Source organism: Meles meles, chromosome 13 (assembly GCF_922984935.1).
Source record: "Meles meles chromosome 13, mMelMel3.1 paternal haplotype, whole genome shotgun sequence".
Taxonomy (NCBI): Eukaryota; Metazoa; Chordata; class Mammalia; order Carnivora; family Mustelidae; genus Meles; species Meles meles.
The window spans coordinates 47762639-47781109 of record NC_060078.1 but is presented as its reverse complement, the minus strand read 5'-3'; the positions used below and the strand labels follow the sequence as shown (position 1 = coordinate 47781109).

Below are 18471 nucleotides of genomic sequence, written 5' to 3'. Positions count from 1 at the left end.
ATAAATACTCTAAAGAATTGACCAGTATGGACGAAATATATGTGTGTCCTTCAGATTGTTAAACCCCAACCCGTTGTGGCTGTTTCTGGATTAAGGAAGTAACTGAGATGAAGTGAGGTCATAAGAATAGGGCCCTGGTCCCATAGGATGAGTGCTCTTGTAAGACAAGACGCCGGAGAGCTCCATGTATGGGTACACTGAGGAAAGGCCATGAGAATACAATGAGAAGGCAGCTCTCTGAAAGCCAGGGTGACAGATCTTACCAGAAAACCACGCTGCTGGACAGACCTTGATCTGGGACTGCTAGCCTCCAGAACCATGGAAAATTAATTTCTGTTGTTTAAGCCACCCAGCATATGGTATTTTGTTACAGCAACCTCAGCAGACTAATATACTAATAAAAATTGGGGAGTACAGAGGTAATGAGTTATCAGGTTAAATTCCTGATCTGTAATAATGGGGTGTCAAAAAATAATGTCTAAATATATTGGCTAGTGTTATGATAGTAACTACCAGAAAAACTAAAACAGAAATTTTTAAAAGAGGTGGGAGGAGGAGGCTGTCCATGGTGAAATTTCAACTTTCATTTTTTATCCTTATGCATTTTTTCAAAAAACATATATTCACTTTCATCAACCATTTTTAAAGTCTAACGTAATTTTCAAAAAACATGAGATACCTTTATTCCTAAATTTCAGTCATTCGCATCTGTTATGATGTTATACATACTCTTGCTTGTCAATTTTCAATCAACTTTTTTTTATCTGTATCAATTTATTTTCAACTTAAGCTACTTGAGTCATTTCATGATAAACATTAAAAGTATATAAATATTTTTTAAAAGTTCATTCGTGTGTCACTTAAAATCTTGTGTTTCAAGATAGGTACAGGGTTCATACTTTGGAAAACCCCACCAGAAAGGAGATTGGATTCTCTATCCTGATGGCTTAAAACCACATTAAACATATACCAGGAAATCAATTCCTATATTCTGTTATAATTAAATCCTTCCACAAGTGAGAACACAGATAAAATTTTTAAATATCTGAGTATATAGTTGAAATTCTCATGTTAGAATGATTAAAATGCACTAAACTTAACTTAAATAATGTTTCACAAAGCTAAGTTAAACATTTTAACTTAGAATGTTGCTAAAACCAAATACTTACTGTTTAAAAATAAAAATTCAGAGCGGGTTCCTGGGTGGCTCGTTGGTTAAGCTTCAAATCTTAACTTCAGCTCAGATCATGATCTCAGGGTTGAAACTGATCTTAACAGCTGGCTAAGCATTCAAATCAACTTCAGCTCAGGTCATGATCTCAGGGTCAAGACTGAGCCCTCTGTAGGGCTCTGGGCTGGGTGTGGAGCCTGCTTGAGATTCTTTCTCTCCTTCTGCCCGCCCCCTCAAAAAAATAAAATCCAGAGACTGAATTTTATCACATAAAATTAGTTTAGTTATATAAAACAATATAAACACCTTGATTTTTGGTCACAGTTAAGCAGTCCCATATAATTAATTTATTTAACTAATGTTTAACCTGGGTCTACATGTAAAGCACTCTGATAATTACTGGGGTTGGAAAGACAGATCTGAGATCTGCAAAATTATGATCACCTCTTTGTAAAAATTTAAAGCATAAAGAAATGCTTTCCAATGATATTATTTCTTGAATTTGACTGGTTTCCCTCTCCGTGACTTAAAAACTAGTACGACAAGGACCAAAAACTCACTTTTAACCATAATCTTTGATGGACTTAAAACAAGACTTATTTCTACATGGTTTTAATTTAAAAAGCATAGTGCACTGAGCACATATCAATACCCTAACCATTCATATTTATTGTAGAATAAATATGTTTTGTCCTTTTACAGAAGCCTATCCATGCAATAGATTTTAAATGTCTAAAGTACATGTTGTCTTGATAAGGGGGGGGATGAGAACTGAACTACTCAACACAAATTTAAATATTTTCATTAGTTTGTATAGCTCGCCTTAAAAACCATCGCCATCAACCCCTAATTGTATCACTCCTCCACTAGTATCTTTCCCACTTGTAAATGTATTTCCTTCCTGACCAGGAGCATCTTGAGATGTCTTCAGAAAGATAAAGGCTCTTTATCCATTTAACATTCCATCTCTTTTTAAGAAGTAGAAGGAAGGGGCGCCTGGGTGGCTCAGTGGGTTAAGCCTCTGCCTTTGGCTCAGGTCATGATCCCAGGGTCCTGGGATCGAGCCCCACATCGGACTCTCTGCTTAGCAGGGAGCCTGCTTCCCTCTCTCTCTGCTTGCCTCTCTGCCTCCTTGTGATCTCTGTCTGTCAAATAAATAAATAAAATCTTAAAAAAAAAAAAAGTAGAAGGAAGAGTAGAACTCTCCAGTTCATTCACCCCTTTGTGGAGAAATAGACCCTGCAGAGCACCTAAATTCAGGTACCACTGCAGATCCAACTTGGGTGGGGCTAGAGTTGCAAAATCCATTTGGATTGCCTGCCACGTGTTAACCAGGGTTCAGGATCTGATTCAACTAAGCTTTCATGAAGCGAGTGAACTTTCAAAAGCTTATATTGGTTATATTGCTTACATCTGGGGAACAGGGCCCTTATACCCTAAAAGAATACCTTTATACTGATAGTCATTTTTTCCAATTAGAATAAATTACTGATTTATTTAATGAAATCATTGAGGGTATTATCCCAAGCAAAATAAGTCAGTCAGAGAAAGACAAATATATGATTTCACTCATATGTAGAATTTAAGAAACAAAACAGATGAACATAGGGGAAGGGAAGGAAAAATAAGATAAAAACAGAGAGGGAGGCAAACCACAAGAGATGCTTAACTATAAACTATATATAAACTATTTATAAACTATAAACTGAGGGTTGCTGGAGGGGACGTCAGGGGGGCTTGGGGTAACTGGGTGATGGGCATTAAGGAGGGCACGTGATGTGATGAGCACTGGGTCTTACATGCAACTGATGATCACTAAATTCTACCTCTGAAACTAATAATGTAGTATACGTTAATGAAATTGAATTTAAATATTTTTTTTAAAAATTAGAAAAGAAAAATTATTGTAAATAATCAAATAATCAAACTCATAATGAAAATGAATATTTATTTGAATTTCTCCTGGTAATAGCACTCAACTTATAAGAAAAACAAATCAAGTTGTAAGATTTTGTTTTAAATGTAGCCATTTTTCAAAAAGTGAAAAGCTGGATTCCGTATTTAATGGCAACAACTGAGACCCCTTGTATTGTAAAACTACCATTCAAAAAGTAGTATTTTAAGAAATATATAGTATGATTAACATGATGTGTTTTATAGAATGGATACATATCTGAATGCCAATCTGAATATGGAAGAAATATGTATGTGTTAAAATCACACTGGGAAACAAAATGTTCTTTTTTATAAAAAGTAGCCTGAAATAAAAAGGAACTTGCTAGCAAACTCAATAAATTTTCACACATGGGATTTAAAAAAAAAAAAAAAAATCCCCACCCCCGCCCCCGCCACACCCTTCAAAAAAGTGATGGATATGAATAGAGCCGCTGCATGGCGGCACATTTCTGTACAACGTGGAAGCTGGTTACATGGTCAGTGATAACTTCCTAAAGTGCATTTTTTGAAGACTTGTCTATGAAATTGCAGTATCAAATATAAAATAATTAACACAAGACATGCAATAACAAAGCTAAATCATTATCAAGTTTTTAAAACTACTTTTTAAAACTTTCGATTCACCAAAGGATAAAGATGTCAAACAGAGTAGCATTCTTTCTCCAACAGTATGCATTATATGGTTTTGTTATTCGGCAAATCTTTTAGAGTCGAACAAAAATAATGCAGTCTGAACAATATTTCTTCTGTCATTGTAATACAATTCCTAGGCGCAGAGCAAGAGCTAGATTTTTGGAAGTTTGGGTGCGTTAACCACAGGATTTGCCTCCTGTAAGTATCTCCTCCCTGCACTCTTGTAATCATAGGTGCAGCCGTGAGTTTCTGCATAACGATGAGATGCACAGAAGTTGTTTCCACATCTAAAGCACAAAAAAAGTCCATGTGAATGGTCACATTTCTATAGAGGCTCATCTCTTTGGAAGATCAGAGCTTGATTTCAGGTATCCAACAGGAGCCCTCTGGTTCTCTTAGCAATTTCCAGCACTGACATTTCCCTTGTGCTCACAAACCAGCACAAGTACCCCAAAAAGAAAAAGTTAACTGTCCATGAATATGAGAGTTTGTAGTAAAGAACTATAAACAAAGAAATGAGACAGGATACAGATCTTTATGAAGCAGTAAAACTGCAAAAGCTGATAAATATGTCTATCATTTCTCTTACATCTAATAAACCTGGGAGAACTGAATTTGTGAGAAATTCAGTCTCAAAAGAAAATCACATGAAACCTAATTATGAAAGGAGTTTTAAATATTCTAACAAATAAGATGAGCTATTTCTATTTGAATAAAGAGTACTCTGTGAAGCAGCAGTTCATTTTAATGCCTGCAATCAAACTAAGGGCAGATACCATCCTCAGAGCATATTAATCAATGCTAATGAAAGAGATAATTATGAGAAATTCATTAATTTTTGTGAATGTATTATTCATCTGTTTCAAATTAAATTGTACCAATAATAGTTAAATTAACAGTACAATAAATTTAGTCCCTTTTGTGTTCAATTTCAAATAGAATCTTGGAGGATGGGTTCTTCCAAGTTATATTTAAAAAAAAAAAAAGCATATCTATCATGAGACAAAGAAAGTCTATTCTCCCATTGATTTAAATCTCCTAACTTGAAGTAACAGGAGAGGATCTCGTGATTTATAAACTCAGGAGCTGTCTACTTACTCTTTAGCCAATTAGGAGCTCAACTGAGGACTGCTATTTGAACATCACCTTAATGATGTTAATGAATAGCCAATTTAAAGAGTGTTTTATACTGTATCCCCACGCTGGGTCACCACAAAGAAAGCATCTCAGCTTTTCCAGCCAGCCAACCTGCCTGCATTCGTAGCTAGTAGCCAGTCCAGTTTTCTTCCCACAAAGGAAACAATGCTTTGTTGATTTCTTCTTTGTTTGAATGGGGGCATTCACAGGTGGGAGGTGATGAGTACATTCTCCTGTTTAAAGAAAGGATACCCTGATTAATAGAGGCACAGGATTTTAAATGTGAAATAGTATTAGGCAAAACATGAAACACATCCCTGTCACAGGAAACTTCCTTGCCATAAGAAATTAATTTGTGTTATTTTTATATCCAAAATTATCTATAGAATCTACAAGTAAAGATCCAACAGAACTGTTACAGGTTTCTACTGACTGAGACTTATATTTTCAAGACTTCTGTACACACTGGCACTTTTCTGATTACTTCCAACGACAATTGGTAATTGTAAAGTATATCAAACTTTGACAGAGAATCAAAAGAAAATGTCTGGGTCAAAATCATCTTTATGAGGCCTCTGAGAGGAAACAATGTAACCCTATTCTGTTACACCAAGAAGGAACACCAGAGTATCATAAAACTGGTCTTTTAGTCCTGATTACCATTGAAATTATATTCATCAAACCACAAGCAAGTTATTTATTCTTTTTTTTAAGGTTTTATTCATCTGAGAGAAAGAGAAAGACAGGGATAGCACAAGCAGAAGGAGAGGCACGGAGAAGCAGACTCCCGGGATTCCCCAGTCTCCTGGCTGAGCTGGCAGGTTAACGGGCTTGATCCCAGGACCTGGAGATCACGACCTGAGCCAAAGGCAGTTGCTTAACCATCTAAGCCACCCAGGTGCCCCTATTTATTCTTTCAAAACTTCAGTTTATTCATTTTAAAGACAATGTAACATGTATTTTTCTCCCTTAGGTTTCTAGGTGTCTTAAGGTCAACTTAGTTCTCACACGTAAAAAGCATTCTGAAAATTTTAAATGTTATAATTATATTAAATATACCATAATCAATAGTAATATGGTACACTGCTCAATTTCACAGTACTACTACCTTTCCAAAAAATATTTACTAAATTTTGTACTATTGTAACAACTTGATTTTTTTAAAATATTTTATTTATTTATTTGACAGAGAGAGGTCACAGTAGGCAGAGAGGCAGGCAGAGAGACAGGGAGAAACAGGCTTCCCCACTGAGCAGAGAGCCCGATGCGGGGCTCGATCCCAGGACCCTGAGATCATGACTTGAGCCGAAGGCAGAGGCTTAAACCGCTGAGCCACCCAGGCGCCCCTGTAACAACTTGATTTTTAAAAAAGATTTTATTTATTTATTTGACAGAGAGAAACACAGAGAGAGAGGAAACACAAGTAGGGGGAGTGGGAGATGGAGAAGCAGTCTTCCTGCCAAGTAGGGAGCCTAATGTGGAGCTCGATCCCAGCACTCTGGGATCAGGATCTGAGCCGAAGGCAGATGCTTAATGACTGAGCCACCCAGGTGCCCCATAACTTGATTTTTTATCTTAAAAAACAAACAAACAAACAAACAAAAACACTTGCATCAATGTGGATGGAACTGGAGGGGATTCTGCTAAGTGAACTAAGTCAAGCTGGGAAAGACAATTATCATATGGTTTCACTCATATGTAAAACATAAGGAATAGTGTGGATGATCACAGGGGAAGGGAGGGAAAACACAATGGGAAGAAATCAGAGAGAAAGATAAACCATAAGAGACTCTGAACTCCGGGAAACGAACTAAGGGTTACAGAAGGGACGGGGGTGGGGGGAAGAGGTAACAGGGTAATGGGTATTGAGGAGGGCATGTGTGGTGATGGGCACTGGGTGTTATACACACTAATGAACCACTGAACACTATACCAAAAACTAATGATTTATTGTATGTCGGCTAATTGAACATAATAAAAAAAAAGCACATGTTGTTACATAAGAAATAATTAAATCAGGGGTGTCTGAGTGGCTCAGTTGGTTAAGCCTTTGACTCAGGTCATGATCTCAGATTCCTGGGATTGAGCCCCACATCAGGATCCCTGCTCAGTGTGGAGTCTGTTTCAAATTCTTTCTCCCTCCCCATCTGCCCCACCCTGTCTGTGCTTTCACTGTCTCCAAAATAAATAAATAAAATCTCTAAAAAGAAATAAATAAAAAGAAAAGAAAAATAATTAAATCAATTTCTTTTTTTTAAACTTTCACTTTCATTTTTTGTGTTCCAAGATTCACTGTTTATGCATCACACCCAGTGCTCCATGCAATATGTGCCCTCCTTAATACCCACCACCAGGCTCACCCAACCCCCCATCCCCTTCCTTCCAAAACCTCAGTTTATTTCTGTGTCCACAGTCTCTCATCATTCATCTTCCCCTCTGATCTCCCCCAACGCCCTTCTCTCCATCTCCCAGTGTCCTCCATGTTATTCCTTATACTCCACAAGTAACTAAAACCATGAGATAACTGACTCTCCCTGCTTGACTTATTTCACTCAGCATAATCTCCTCCAGTCCCGTCCATGTTGATGCAAAAGTTGGGATGGAGGCAAAATACTCCATTGTATATATGGACCATATCTTCTTTATCCATTTGTCTGTTGAAGGGCATCTTGGCTCTCTCCAGTTTGCTGTGGCCATTGCTGCTATGAACATTGGGGTACAGATGGCCCTTCTTTTCACTACATCTGTGTCTTTGGAGTAAATACCCAGTAGTGCAACTGCAGGGTCCTAGGGTAGCTCTATTTTTAATTTCTTTTTTTTTAATTTTATTTTTAATTTCTTAAGGAACCTCCACACTGTTTACCAAAGTGGCTGCACCAACTTGCATTCAATTTCTTTTAATTACTAAGTGAAATACTCTTAGAACTGAGCAAAATTCCAACAAACCTGACTCAAGCAGACAGGCTCAAAGTCACTGCCCACAGTTGTTAACAATAACAGTACAACCACACTGTGCCTGGTAGCACTAAAAGGCCAAGAAGCAAGAGGCAAACAAAGAAAACAAAAACAAGGGGGAAAGAACAAAAAGAAAAATGATGGTCTCAATGGTATTGGTACCTATTCACTACTGAAGAAGGTTTTCAAGGCTTGGGCTAAATGTTTATATGACATTGAAAATACTTCAAGGGTTCAAAAAATTGGAATTACAATGAATTGGTGCTATATATTTTGCCACCCAGATTGGGGAACTGGATATATAAACCCAAGAAAATTAAGTCAGCTTTATTACCAGCCTGAAATACTTTCCTAGATCTTGCCTAAAATTATAAATGAAATTGGATACTAATTGAATGACTCCTTATGGTAGAAACAAAATTGAAAACTAAGTGAATGGCTCCCAATGGTACCGGGGTGCTAACTCAGTTAATAAGCACTTTCTTCTTCAAGTACACTTAAAGAGTTATCAAGAAGAAGGTGATGGGGTACTTTCCACTTCTCAAAAAATGAAAGTAAGATAAGCATTTGCAAAGGACACACAGAAGAGGCATATAATACCAGATATCCTCTGAAACTCATCTAATTGCAATTATCTTTGAAATTCAGGTTTAGAATGTCCTTCCCCAATGGAATAACCTATTGATAATAATTTAGTTCAGTATAGTCATATTTTCATTTTTTTCTTTCCTTGGAATTGCTCCACTTAATGTTTCCCAAACTGTTTTCATTCAAGAACTTTTGTGAATGTGCAGAAACATACAACACAGTAGTGACAAGAATGAGTTGGCAGGAATACAAATGCATTCTTCTTCTATGAGAGTGGTTTCCATATATACTTCTATCTTTTTATATACATAAAAGTTTTTAAATAAATCATTTATTTTTTTTAAAGACTTCATTTATTTATTTTTCAAAGAGAGAGAGCACAAGTGGAGGCAGGCAGAGGGAGAAGCAGAGAGAAGTCCCTGATATGGGACTCGATCCCAGGACTCAGGGATCACGACCTGAGCCAAAGGCAGACGCTTAGTTAACTGAGCCATCAGGCATGCTTAAATAAATTTTCTAAATAAAACCATTTATAAGTCATCTATTCCATGATAGGATCGATCACTGGTATAAACGTTTCCTTCTATTCTTTACAGTGCCATTCAGGGTCTTATATGTCCAGTATGATACCTTTCTGACTTCCAGAGCCATTTTCTGTCATTTACATCATACCCACTCTTCAATGAAGCACCAGACCCACTCATAGGTGCAATTTCTTCTAAAATGCTCTATTCCACCTTGTCAACCCCGTAAAACTCCACTCATCTTGTAAGAACATATCATCAATTATCAATTCCTCTCTGAAGCCTTCTCTCATATGTGCACTGGACATAAGAATAAAGAAAATAAAGTAATAAAGTAATTCCAATGTGAAAAGTTGCTTTTCAAAACAAGGTTAAAGATATTCAAAATAATTCACTTGTTTGGCATTTCCTAGTCTAATAATTGATCTAAGACAATGATCTATAAAAATTTACCCAACGAAAAAGACAGCCAACAAAGTAATAAGAGTAGTGTTCTGAATGCCAGTTCTGGATGCTAGTAGGCAGTAATCTCTGCCTAAAAATGATGACTACACAGTGGATAAGATTTCCAAGGGAGACCCTATAAGTTAAAAGCAAAGAAAACCAATGGAAGAACCTAGCAAATCAATTAAATAAAACTTATATCAAACTCTTACAGACTCAAGGAAATTCAGAGTGATAGAGTTATTACTGAAAGGAAATGGCAGTAAGTTACACAGCTCTGTTCAGGTGATGATAACTGCAGGTAGCAGTTGATGGCTTGACTTAAATGAAATGAACCAAAAGAGTGTATACCTTGGGATAAGCAAAACGTTGGTAAAACAAGTCAAAAAAGAAACTCAGGTTTAAAAAAAATGAGACAAAACAAAAATCTACAACAATATGATAGCCCAAAATTAAAAAAAGAAGAAGAAATGAAAAAAAAGAGAGAAACAAAGGAAAAGAAAGAAACTATTTCAAGAAAGAGGGCCACAACAATCAAACAAGATAAGGATACAGAAGTATCCATTGGATTTGAAACTGTGGACATCTTTGGTGACCTCAGCAACAGCAACTTCAGAAGAAGAGTGAGAAGAAAAGTCAAGAAGCACCGAAGGCCAAATTAGAATTAAACATAAATATATTACAGTAACATTGTGGTACTGGGTTAAAGAAAGGCAATAAAGAACCCAGAAAGAAACCTTCACATATAGAGTCAAATGATTTTTGACAAGAGTGCCCATGGCCATTCAATGGGGAGAGTATGGTTTTTTTAATGAATGGCACTGGAAAAACTGGATATACACATGAGAAAGAAGAAAGCTGGACCCTTACATTACACTATATACAAAAATATATACATTAAAGAGTTAATTCGAGGTGTATCAAAGAGCAACCTATAAGACCTAAAACTATAAAACTCCTAGAAAATATAGGGGGGAAACTTCATAACAGTGAATTTGGCAACAATTTATTTTTTATTTTATTTTTTAGATTTTATTTGACATAGAGAGAGAGAAGGAGAGAAAGAGAGAACACACAGAAGCAGGGGGAGGCACAGGCAGAGAGAGAGGGAGAAGCAGGTCCTCCACTGAGCAGAGTCCGAGGTGGGGATTGGTCCCAGGACTCTGGGATCATGACCTGAGCCGAAGGCAGGTGCTTGACTGACTGAGCCACCCAAGCACCCCTAATTTGTCAATGAGTTACTGGACACAACATCAAAATCACAGGCACCGAAGGGAAAAAAAAAAACAGCAAAACTGGACTTCATGAAGATTAAAAACTACTGTCCATCAAAAGACACTATCAGGGGCACCTGGGAGGCTCAGTCGGTTAAGCATCTGCCTTTGGCTCAGGTCATGATCCCAGAATACCAGGATCGAGCCGGGATTCGGATTCCCTGCTCAGTAGGGAGTCTGCTTCTCCCTCTCCCTCTGCCCTTCACCCTGCTCACACTCTCTCTTTCTCACACTTTCTCTCAAATAAATAAATAAATAAATAAAACCTTAAAATAAGAAAAAAAGACACTGTCAGTAGAGTAAAATGGCAACCTACAGAATGGAAGAAAATCTTTGCCAATAATGTATCTGATAAAGGATCGGTATCCAGAATATATGAAGAATACCTAAACTCAGTAACAACAAAAAACCCCAAAACAACCCAATTTAAAATTGGGCAAAATATCTGAACAGACATTTCTCCAAAGATGTACAAATAGCTAAGCTCAAAAAAGTATACCCAATGTCACTAATCATCAGGGATGTGAAAATTATTAGGAGGTCCATTATCGAAAAACACACACACAAACAAAAATCCAGAAGATAAGAAGTGTTCTTATGAATGAGGAAAAACTGGAATTTGCACTGTTAGTGGTAATGTAAAATAGTGCAGCCATGATGGAAAACTGTATGGCAATTCCTCAAAAAATTAAAAAGGCAATCACCATATAAGCCAGCAATTCTACTTCCAAGTACATACTCAAAAGAATTAAAAGGAGGGTCTCAAAGACATATATGGGCATCCATGTTCATAACAGCCTTCTTCACAAGAGCTAAAATGTGGAAGCAACACAGGTCTCCGGCAACACAGGTCTCCATCCAGAGATACATGGATAAGCAAAATGCTGTATATATACACACAATGAAGTATTATTCGCCTTAAAATGTATGGAAATTCTAACACACGCTACAACACAGATGAACCCTGCTAAATGAAGTAAGCCAGATGCAAAAAGACAAATGCTGTATGATTCCACTTATATGAGACACTTAAAGTAATTAAAATTACTGAGAAAGAAAGTAGAATGGTGGCTACTAGAGGCTGGGGTAAAGGGAGAATGAGGAGTTAGTGTTTAATGGATACTGAGTTTCAGTTTTTTCAAGACAAAAAGTTCTGGAAATGGGGTGTCCAACAATGTGAACGTACTTAACGTCACTGGGTTATATGCTTAAAAATGGTTAAGATGGTAAATTTCATGTTATGTATATCTTACCGCAATGCAAAATCGAAAAAAGTAGATATATTAAGACTTTAAAACTTTGCGACTTACACAGCAGTGAAAAATAAACCCTAAGTATCTCTTTAAAGGCATAAAACTCATGTGATAACCATAATATATATTATATTGGTTGTCAGATCTGTTTTACAGACTATAAAGTATCCTTGAGAACTCCTCAAGGAGCTACAAAAGTAAAAGTAGTACATCTTTGGTAATGAGTTCCCACCCCTAGTCTGGGTATTAAACCACAAAAGATGAGCAAACAACAGCTGCCCTGGAAATAAGGACGGGCCAGTGCACTTTTAAGGTGTTCCTGGAAGAAGAAAGTGCTAATGTTATAATCACTTCTGCTACTGTGCTTTGGAAAGGGCTGGTTCAGGACTGTCCTTTCCTTTTACCTAGAAATAATCTGATTCATCAAAAGGAGATCTTAATAAAGCCATCCTTGATATTGGATCATGATATTAAGACACACCTCTCTAGGATACTTTCACAAAACCCACCCAGCATCCCAGAATGGCTGTAGTGTGGCTAGTAACTGAGAGGGTTGGGAACTACACGTTAGTTCTTCATTCTTCTTGTCTTTTCACATGGACCGTATCTTTTCCCAGGCAACAGAGACCTCAATTTCAATTTTTGCTTTATTCTTCAAATATGTCCTACAGTCAGTTTTCATAAGCATTTTCTTAAGTGGAACAAAGTTTAGGGAGAGTTTACTCCATACATACCACAAAGAATGTTCTTCTTATCTCTCTCTGAAAACACAACAACATGCATAATGAAATGATTGTTAGGCGTGTATTTTCAAAATCATCAGCAGCTTACCTACTCTTTTCCCTGCTGCTGTGTTATTTCCATTCATTCCAATACCACGGGCAGACTATAATTAAAACACAAAACATCTACAGTGGTAAGTTAATGAAGAACAGAAGAAAAGATCATTAAACATGAAATACTTGTATTTTTTTAAGACTTTATTTAAATTTATGTTAGTTAACACATGGTATACTATTAGTTTCAGGGGTAGAATTTAATGATTCATCAGCTGCATATAACACCCAGTGCTCATTACATCCCGTGCCCTCCTTAATGCTGGACACTCAATTACCCCATGCCCCTCCCATCTCCCTCTCCAGCAACCCTCAGTTTAGTTAAAAGACTTGTGGTTGTATTTTATCATGGAAATGCTGTTAGGCTTTCATTTAATTAAAATTTTAATTAAATTAATTTGGACTCTTGTTTCTCCAATCGAGCAATATTATACTTACTATTTTTCCTTAAGAGAATGAAATCTGATGGAATAAATAGAAGTTCTTATTTGGGAAAAATTAATAAAAATATTCAGCATAAAAATATGTCATAAATTGTCTACACAGAATTATTTTCAAATTACAGTTCTCAATTTAGGACTAAAACATTTAAAATTCAACTGTCAAATATATTTTCTACAAACTAGATAAACAGTAAGAGAAACTTATGAAAAGAATTCATCCTTACACCTCCTTACTTATGTAAACAAAAAAACAAATTTTAAATATGTTGAATGACTATAAAGATAACGAGTAGAACATACTGAAAGGCAAATACTTACTAGAAAAAAATCTGTAGGTTCTACCTGGGGAGAATTTTTCCTAAGATTTTCCTCCTGGAAATGCTGGAGGCTTGTAGACAGTCCGATTCCAGAGGTCCGAAGCCTGCCTGCTCCACGTGTGCTCTGTAAGCTATCTCTGCTTGCGCTCCGGGCCAGCGAAGCAAGAAAACCTATATTATTTACACAACCAACAGGCTCTTTGGAAGCCTTGTTAGCCATTTCTGTGATATCCCGAGCCTCAACTTTAGAAATAACATCAGATCTTTTCCCGGGTGAATCAACTTTAACAGCTCGAAAGCGAGTAGTCCTAGAGAAAGAAGAATCAGTTACATTTCGAACATCCAATGACCGAAGCACATTTTGTGATGCAGAAGACTGGAGATTCCCAGACTCAAAACATTTGGACTGTCTCTGTGACTTCCCCAGAGAATTATGGAGTGACATTGGTGTAGAACAGCGAAGAGGTGACAAGAGTCTATTCTTGTGAGGACTTAATTCACGGTGGTTGAGAACTGTAGTTTCTACTGATTCACCACTCAACATTCTTGCAACATGTTTAAGATGCTGCTCTGCAGCTTTCAACCCTTTATCATCATTAGTGAGTAAGAACTCTGGATTTACCTTCTGTGTGACTTCTAAGCCACTGCTCTGTTCATCAGTGTTTCCTTCTGTAAATGTAGCAAATGAGCCCACTTCAGGCAGAAGTGATTCTTCAGTTACACATTCTTCTGAAGTTGAAAATAAAACAGTGTCATCTTCATTATTAGATGACAAATTTCCTGAAAAGTGTTTTGTCCGCCTAGGCAAGGACGATCCAAGGTGGAGAACAGAATCAGCAAGCTCTTTGTCATTTTCCAATTCCGTGTGGGGTATCTGAGGTGGTAGTTTGATGCTACTATTGGAATGAGACAGTGTCTTACTCTCCCAGTTGTCATCTTCCTTAAGAAAATCATTAGTGATAGATGATAGGGGTCTATCAGCAGGGGGCAAAGTTGCCAAACTTGAAACTGCATTGTTGGAAGTTTCAGGTAGACATGCATTCCCAGGAGAAGGTAAACAAGACTGCCCAATGTGGGGGAGAACCCTTAATCTGTGGCGAGCAGCTGCCGTGGAACTACTAGAAGGTCGAGGAGCTATAGGTGGACGAGGTTTTACCTTGACAGCTTTTTTAGGCTAAAAAAAAGAGTGAATATATAATTTCTCACAGTCATTTTGTCTACCTATTAACAAAAACTAATGAAGGAAGAAAATGTTATTTAGTGCAACACTGGCATTTTGATAACCACAATTAAAAATGTCTTAAAAGATTAAAATCTTAAGCTTAAGGACAGAAGAATTTTGCTCTCTTTCTTCACTAAGGAATGATTTCTTGAGAATGGTAAAGAAAATGAATTTTGTTTTATTTTCCTCACTACTGATTATTTGTCAGAGTTTTCCTGAGAAGAAAATTCACTGATTTATAGGAGATAGGATATCACCAACCTATTTTAGATCCCCCAACAATTTTTCCTAGTAAGATGAACAGGTGTTGACTATATAGGCACTACAGAAAAGAGGTAACAGGTCTAAACTGTTACCGTTGCAAAGGCCTGCTTGCAAGGTTGGCCCTTGGGTAGCTTCTAGGAACTTACATTTAAAGAGCATTCCCACCACCCTAACTGAAAAGTGCCTAACCTGTTGGTATAAGCAATATCATTTATGCTAAATACCAGCTTTCCTTCTGGGAGTCTGGAATTTTGGTACATGTTAGGCAGAGGCTGTCTACATCAATGACCCCTGATAAAACCCCTGGACACAGAGTCTCACAATATCTACAGATGTGCTGAGACAATTCATTGATAGAGGAATAAAGCATGCCCCATGAGACTCTTCTGGGAAAGGATTCTGGAAAGCTTGAACTTGGTTTCCTCTGGATTTGAGTCATGAGCCTTTTCCCTTTGAAGATTTTACTTCATACTGTTTTGCTGCAATAAATCTTAGCCACGAATGCAACTATATGCTAGTACTGTGAGTCTTCGTAGCAAATCACAGAACTGGGGACTGGTCTAGAGGTCCTCCATACACTAAGTTCTGATGAAAGTATTATAGACAATTCATGATGTTATGGATAAACTTAAAAATCAAGGATATCAAGCCTCAAGATATTGGTTGAAAAGTGCATCAGGAAAGGATGGAACACCTGATGACCTAAACAACACTCCCAACCTAGAAATACAAGAAAAGCCAGATACTTCAGTGGACACCAGTGAAGGCAAGAAACAGAGGAGCTAAAACTGCAAAGAAAGAAGAACCTTGGAAAGATAAGCTGTGATCACCAAGACAGCATGGTACTGGCATAAAAACAGACACATAGACCAGTGGAACAGAGTAGAGAGCCCAGATATGGACCCGCAACTCTATGGTCAAATAATCTTCGACAAAGCAGTTAAAAATATAAGTGGAAAAAAGACAGTCTCTTCAATAAATGGTGCTGGGAATATTGAACAGCTATATGTAGAAGAATGAAACTTGACCATTCTCTTACACCGTACACAAAGATAAACTTTAAATGGATAAAAGACCTCAACGTGAGACAGGAATCCATCAGAATCCTAAAGGAGAACACAGGCAGTAACCTCTTCGGTATCAGCCACAGCAACTTCTTTCAAGATATGTCTCCAAAGGCAAAGGAAACAAAAGCAAAAATGAACTTTTGGGTCTTCATCAAGATCAAAAGCTTTTGCACAGCAAAGGAAATAGTCAACAAAACAAAGAGGCAACCCACGGAATGGGAGAAGATATTTGCAAATGACAGTACAGACAAAAAGGTTGATATCCAGGATCTATAAAGAACTTCTCAAACTCAACACACACAAAACAGATAATCATATCAAAAAATGGGCAGAAGATATGAACAGACACTTCTCCGATGAAGACATACAAATGGCTATCAGACACATGAAAAAATGTTTATCATCACTAGCCATTAGGGAGATTCAACTTAAAACCACATTGAGATATCACCTGACATCAGTTAGAATGGCCAAAATTAGCAAGACAGGAAACAACGTGTGTTGGAGAGGATGTGGAGAAAGGGGAACCCTCTTACACTGTTGGTGGGAATGCAAGTTGGTGCAGCCACTCTGGAGAACAGTGTGGAGATTCCTCAAGAAATTAAAAATAGAGCTTCCCTATGACCTTGCAATGGCACTGCTGGGTATTTACTCCAAAGATACAGATGTAGTGAAAAGAAGGGTCATCTGTACCCCAATGTTTATAGCAGCAATGGCCATGGTCGCCAAACTGTGGAAAGAACCAAGATGCCCTTCAATGGACGAATGGATAAGGAAGATGTGGTCCATATACATGATGGAGTATCATGCCTCCATCAGAAAGGATGAATACCCAACTTTTGTAGCAACATGGACACGACTGGAAGAGATTATGCTGAGCAAAATAAGTCAAGCAGAGAGAGTCAAGTATCATATGGTTTCACTTATTTGAGGAGCATAACAAAGAACATGGAGGACATGGGGAGATGGAAAGGAGAACAGAGATGAGGGAAATTGGAAGGGGAGGTGAACCATGAGACTATTAACTCTGAAAAACAATCTGAGGGTTTTGAAGGGGCGGGGGGTGGGAGGTTGGGGGAACCAGGTGGTTGGTATTAGGGAGGGCACTTATTGCATGGAGCACTGGGTGTGGTGCAAAAAAAATGAATACTGTTACACTGAAAAGAAATTTAAAAAAAAGAAAAAAAAAAGATATGCTGGCTCCTGCAGCTGCTTATACTCTAGGGGCACTGTCTTATCAAACTACAATTCTCTACTCAACAAAAATATTCTTCAAAAATAAAGGTGATGACTTCTGGGCTGTAGAGATTAATGGGTGGTTGCCTAAATCTGAACTTCTCCATGCATCCTCCAAAAAACAATACAAATCAACAAGCAAATAAGCAAATAAAATAACCCATAACTCATGCCTTCATCAAAACCAGGTGACAGATAAAATTAACTTCAAATTACCTATAAGGAGAAAAATACCCAAATCTAGGAGACTCATCTGCAAAGCTTATACTTGTGGTGAGAGACAAGAAAATATGTTGAGCCAGAAAGGAAGGAAGAAAGGCAGTAAGACAGAGAGGGACTGAGGAAGAGAGAAAAGAGGGAGGGAAAGAGAGAGTGAGAGGAAGGAAAAGAAGAAAGGAAGAAAAAGAGAGGTGTAGGTAAGCTAGGGATGATGGAACAGCGATAAAATAAACCCTTAAAAGAGAAAATCCCACTTGATTATGAAAATACTGAAAAGAGGTTTAAGATCTAGGATATTAATATTTATTTATTTACTTGTCAGAGAGAGAGAGAGGGAGGATGGGTGAGCATGAACAGGGGGAGCAGCAGGCAGAGGGAGAAGCAGGATCTCCACTAAGCAAGAAGCCCAATATGGCACTCAACCCCAGGACCCAGGGATCATGACCTGAGCCAAAGGCAGATGCTTAAATGACTTAACCACCCAGGCATCCCTAGATCTAGGATATTAAAACATGAGCTGCTGGGAAACCAAAGGCAAGTGACCTGAAACTGTTCAGAACCTAAGGGGATAGCTTCAAGAAGACATGACTTCTGGGGGAAGTAGGGGTAAACTGAAAGTTCTCCATTGAGAACTTGATAGTGAAGATAAAGAAGGCAGTAAGAAAATAAAAGGAAGGATCCATAGACACAAAAGGGAGTTACCAAGTCAGAAAACACAACAACCCAACTCTCCAATGAAAGAGTACTATGATTTTTTAAAAACTACATTTCACTATACCAAGAAAAGATAGTGCTCTTGAAATAAGAAACTTACTTCACCACACAAAAGCCTCAGTTTTGTCTACACACAACGATTAATATTCCTTTGGGTAAATAAAAATTATAGGCATATCTCATTTTATTATACTTTGCTTTAATGAACTTCACAGATA

The 18471-nt window shown here is 37.5% G+C and overlaps 1 protein-coding gene across 2 annotated transcripts in view; it reads right to left on the bottom strand.

The window, feature by feature from the left end:
• Window positions 1-3536: 3536 nt before the first annotated feature.
• Window positions 3537-18471, bottom strand: part of ZFAND4 (zinc finger AN1-type containing 4) — a 93777-nt gene continuing 78842 nt past the window's right edge. For both annotated transcript variants that reach the window (XM_046028094.1, XM_046028095.1), the window contains 4 exons: window positions 13533-14705; window positions 12767-12821; window positions 5013-5130; window positions 3537-4047 (listed from right to left, as the gene is read on the bottom strand). In XM_046028094.1, the coding sequence (XP_045884050.1) occupies window positions 3912-4047; window positions 5013-5130; window positions 12767-12821; window positions 13533-14705 (1482 nt within the window). In that variant the 3' untranslated portion in view covers window positions 3537-3911. The remainder of the gene's footprint in view (window positions 4048-5012; window positions 5131-12766; window positions 12822-13532; window positions 14706-18471) is intronic.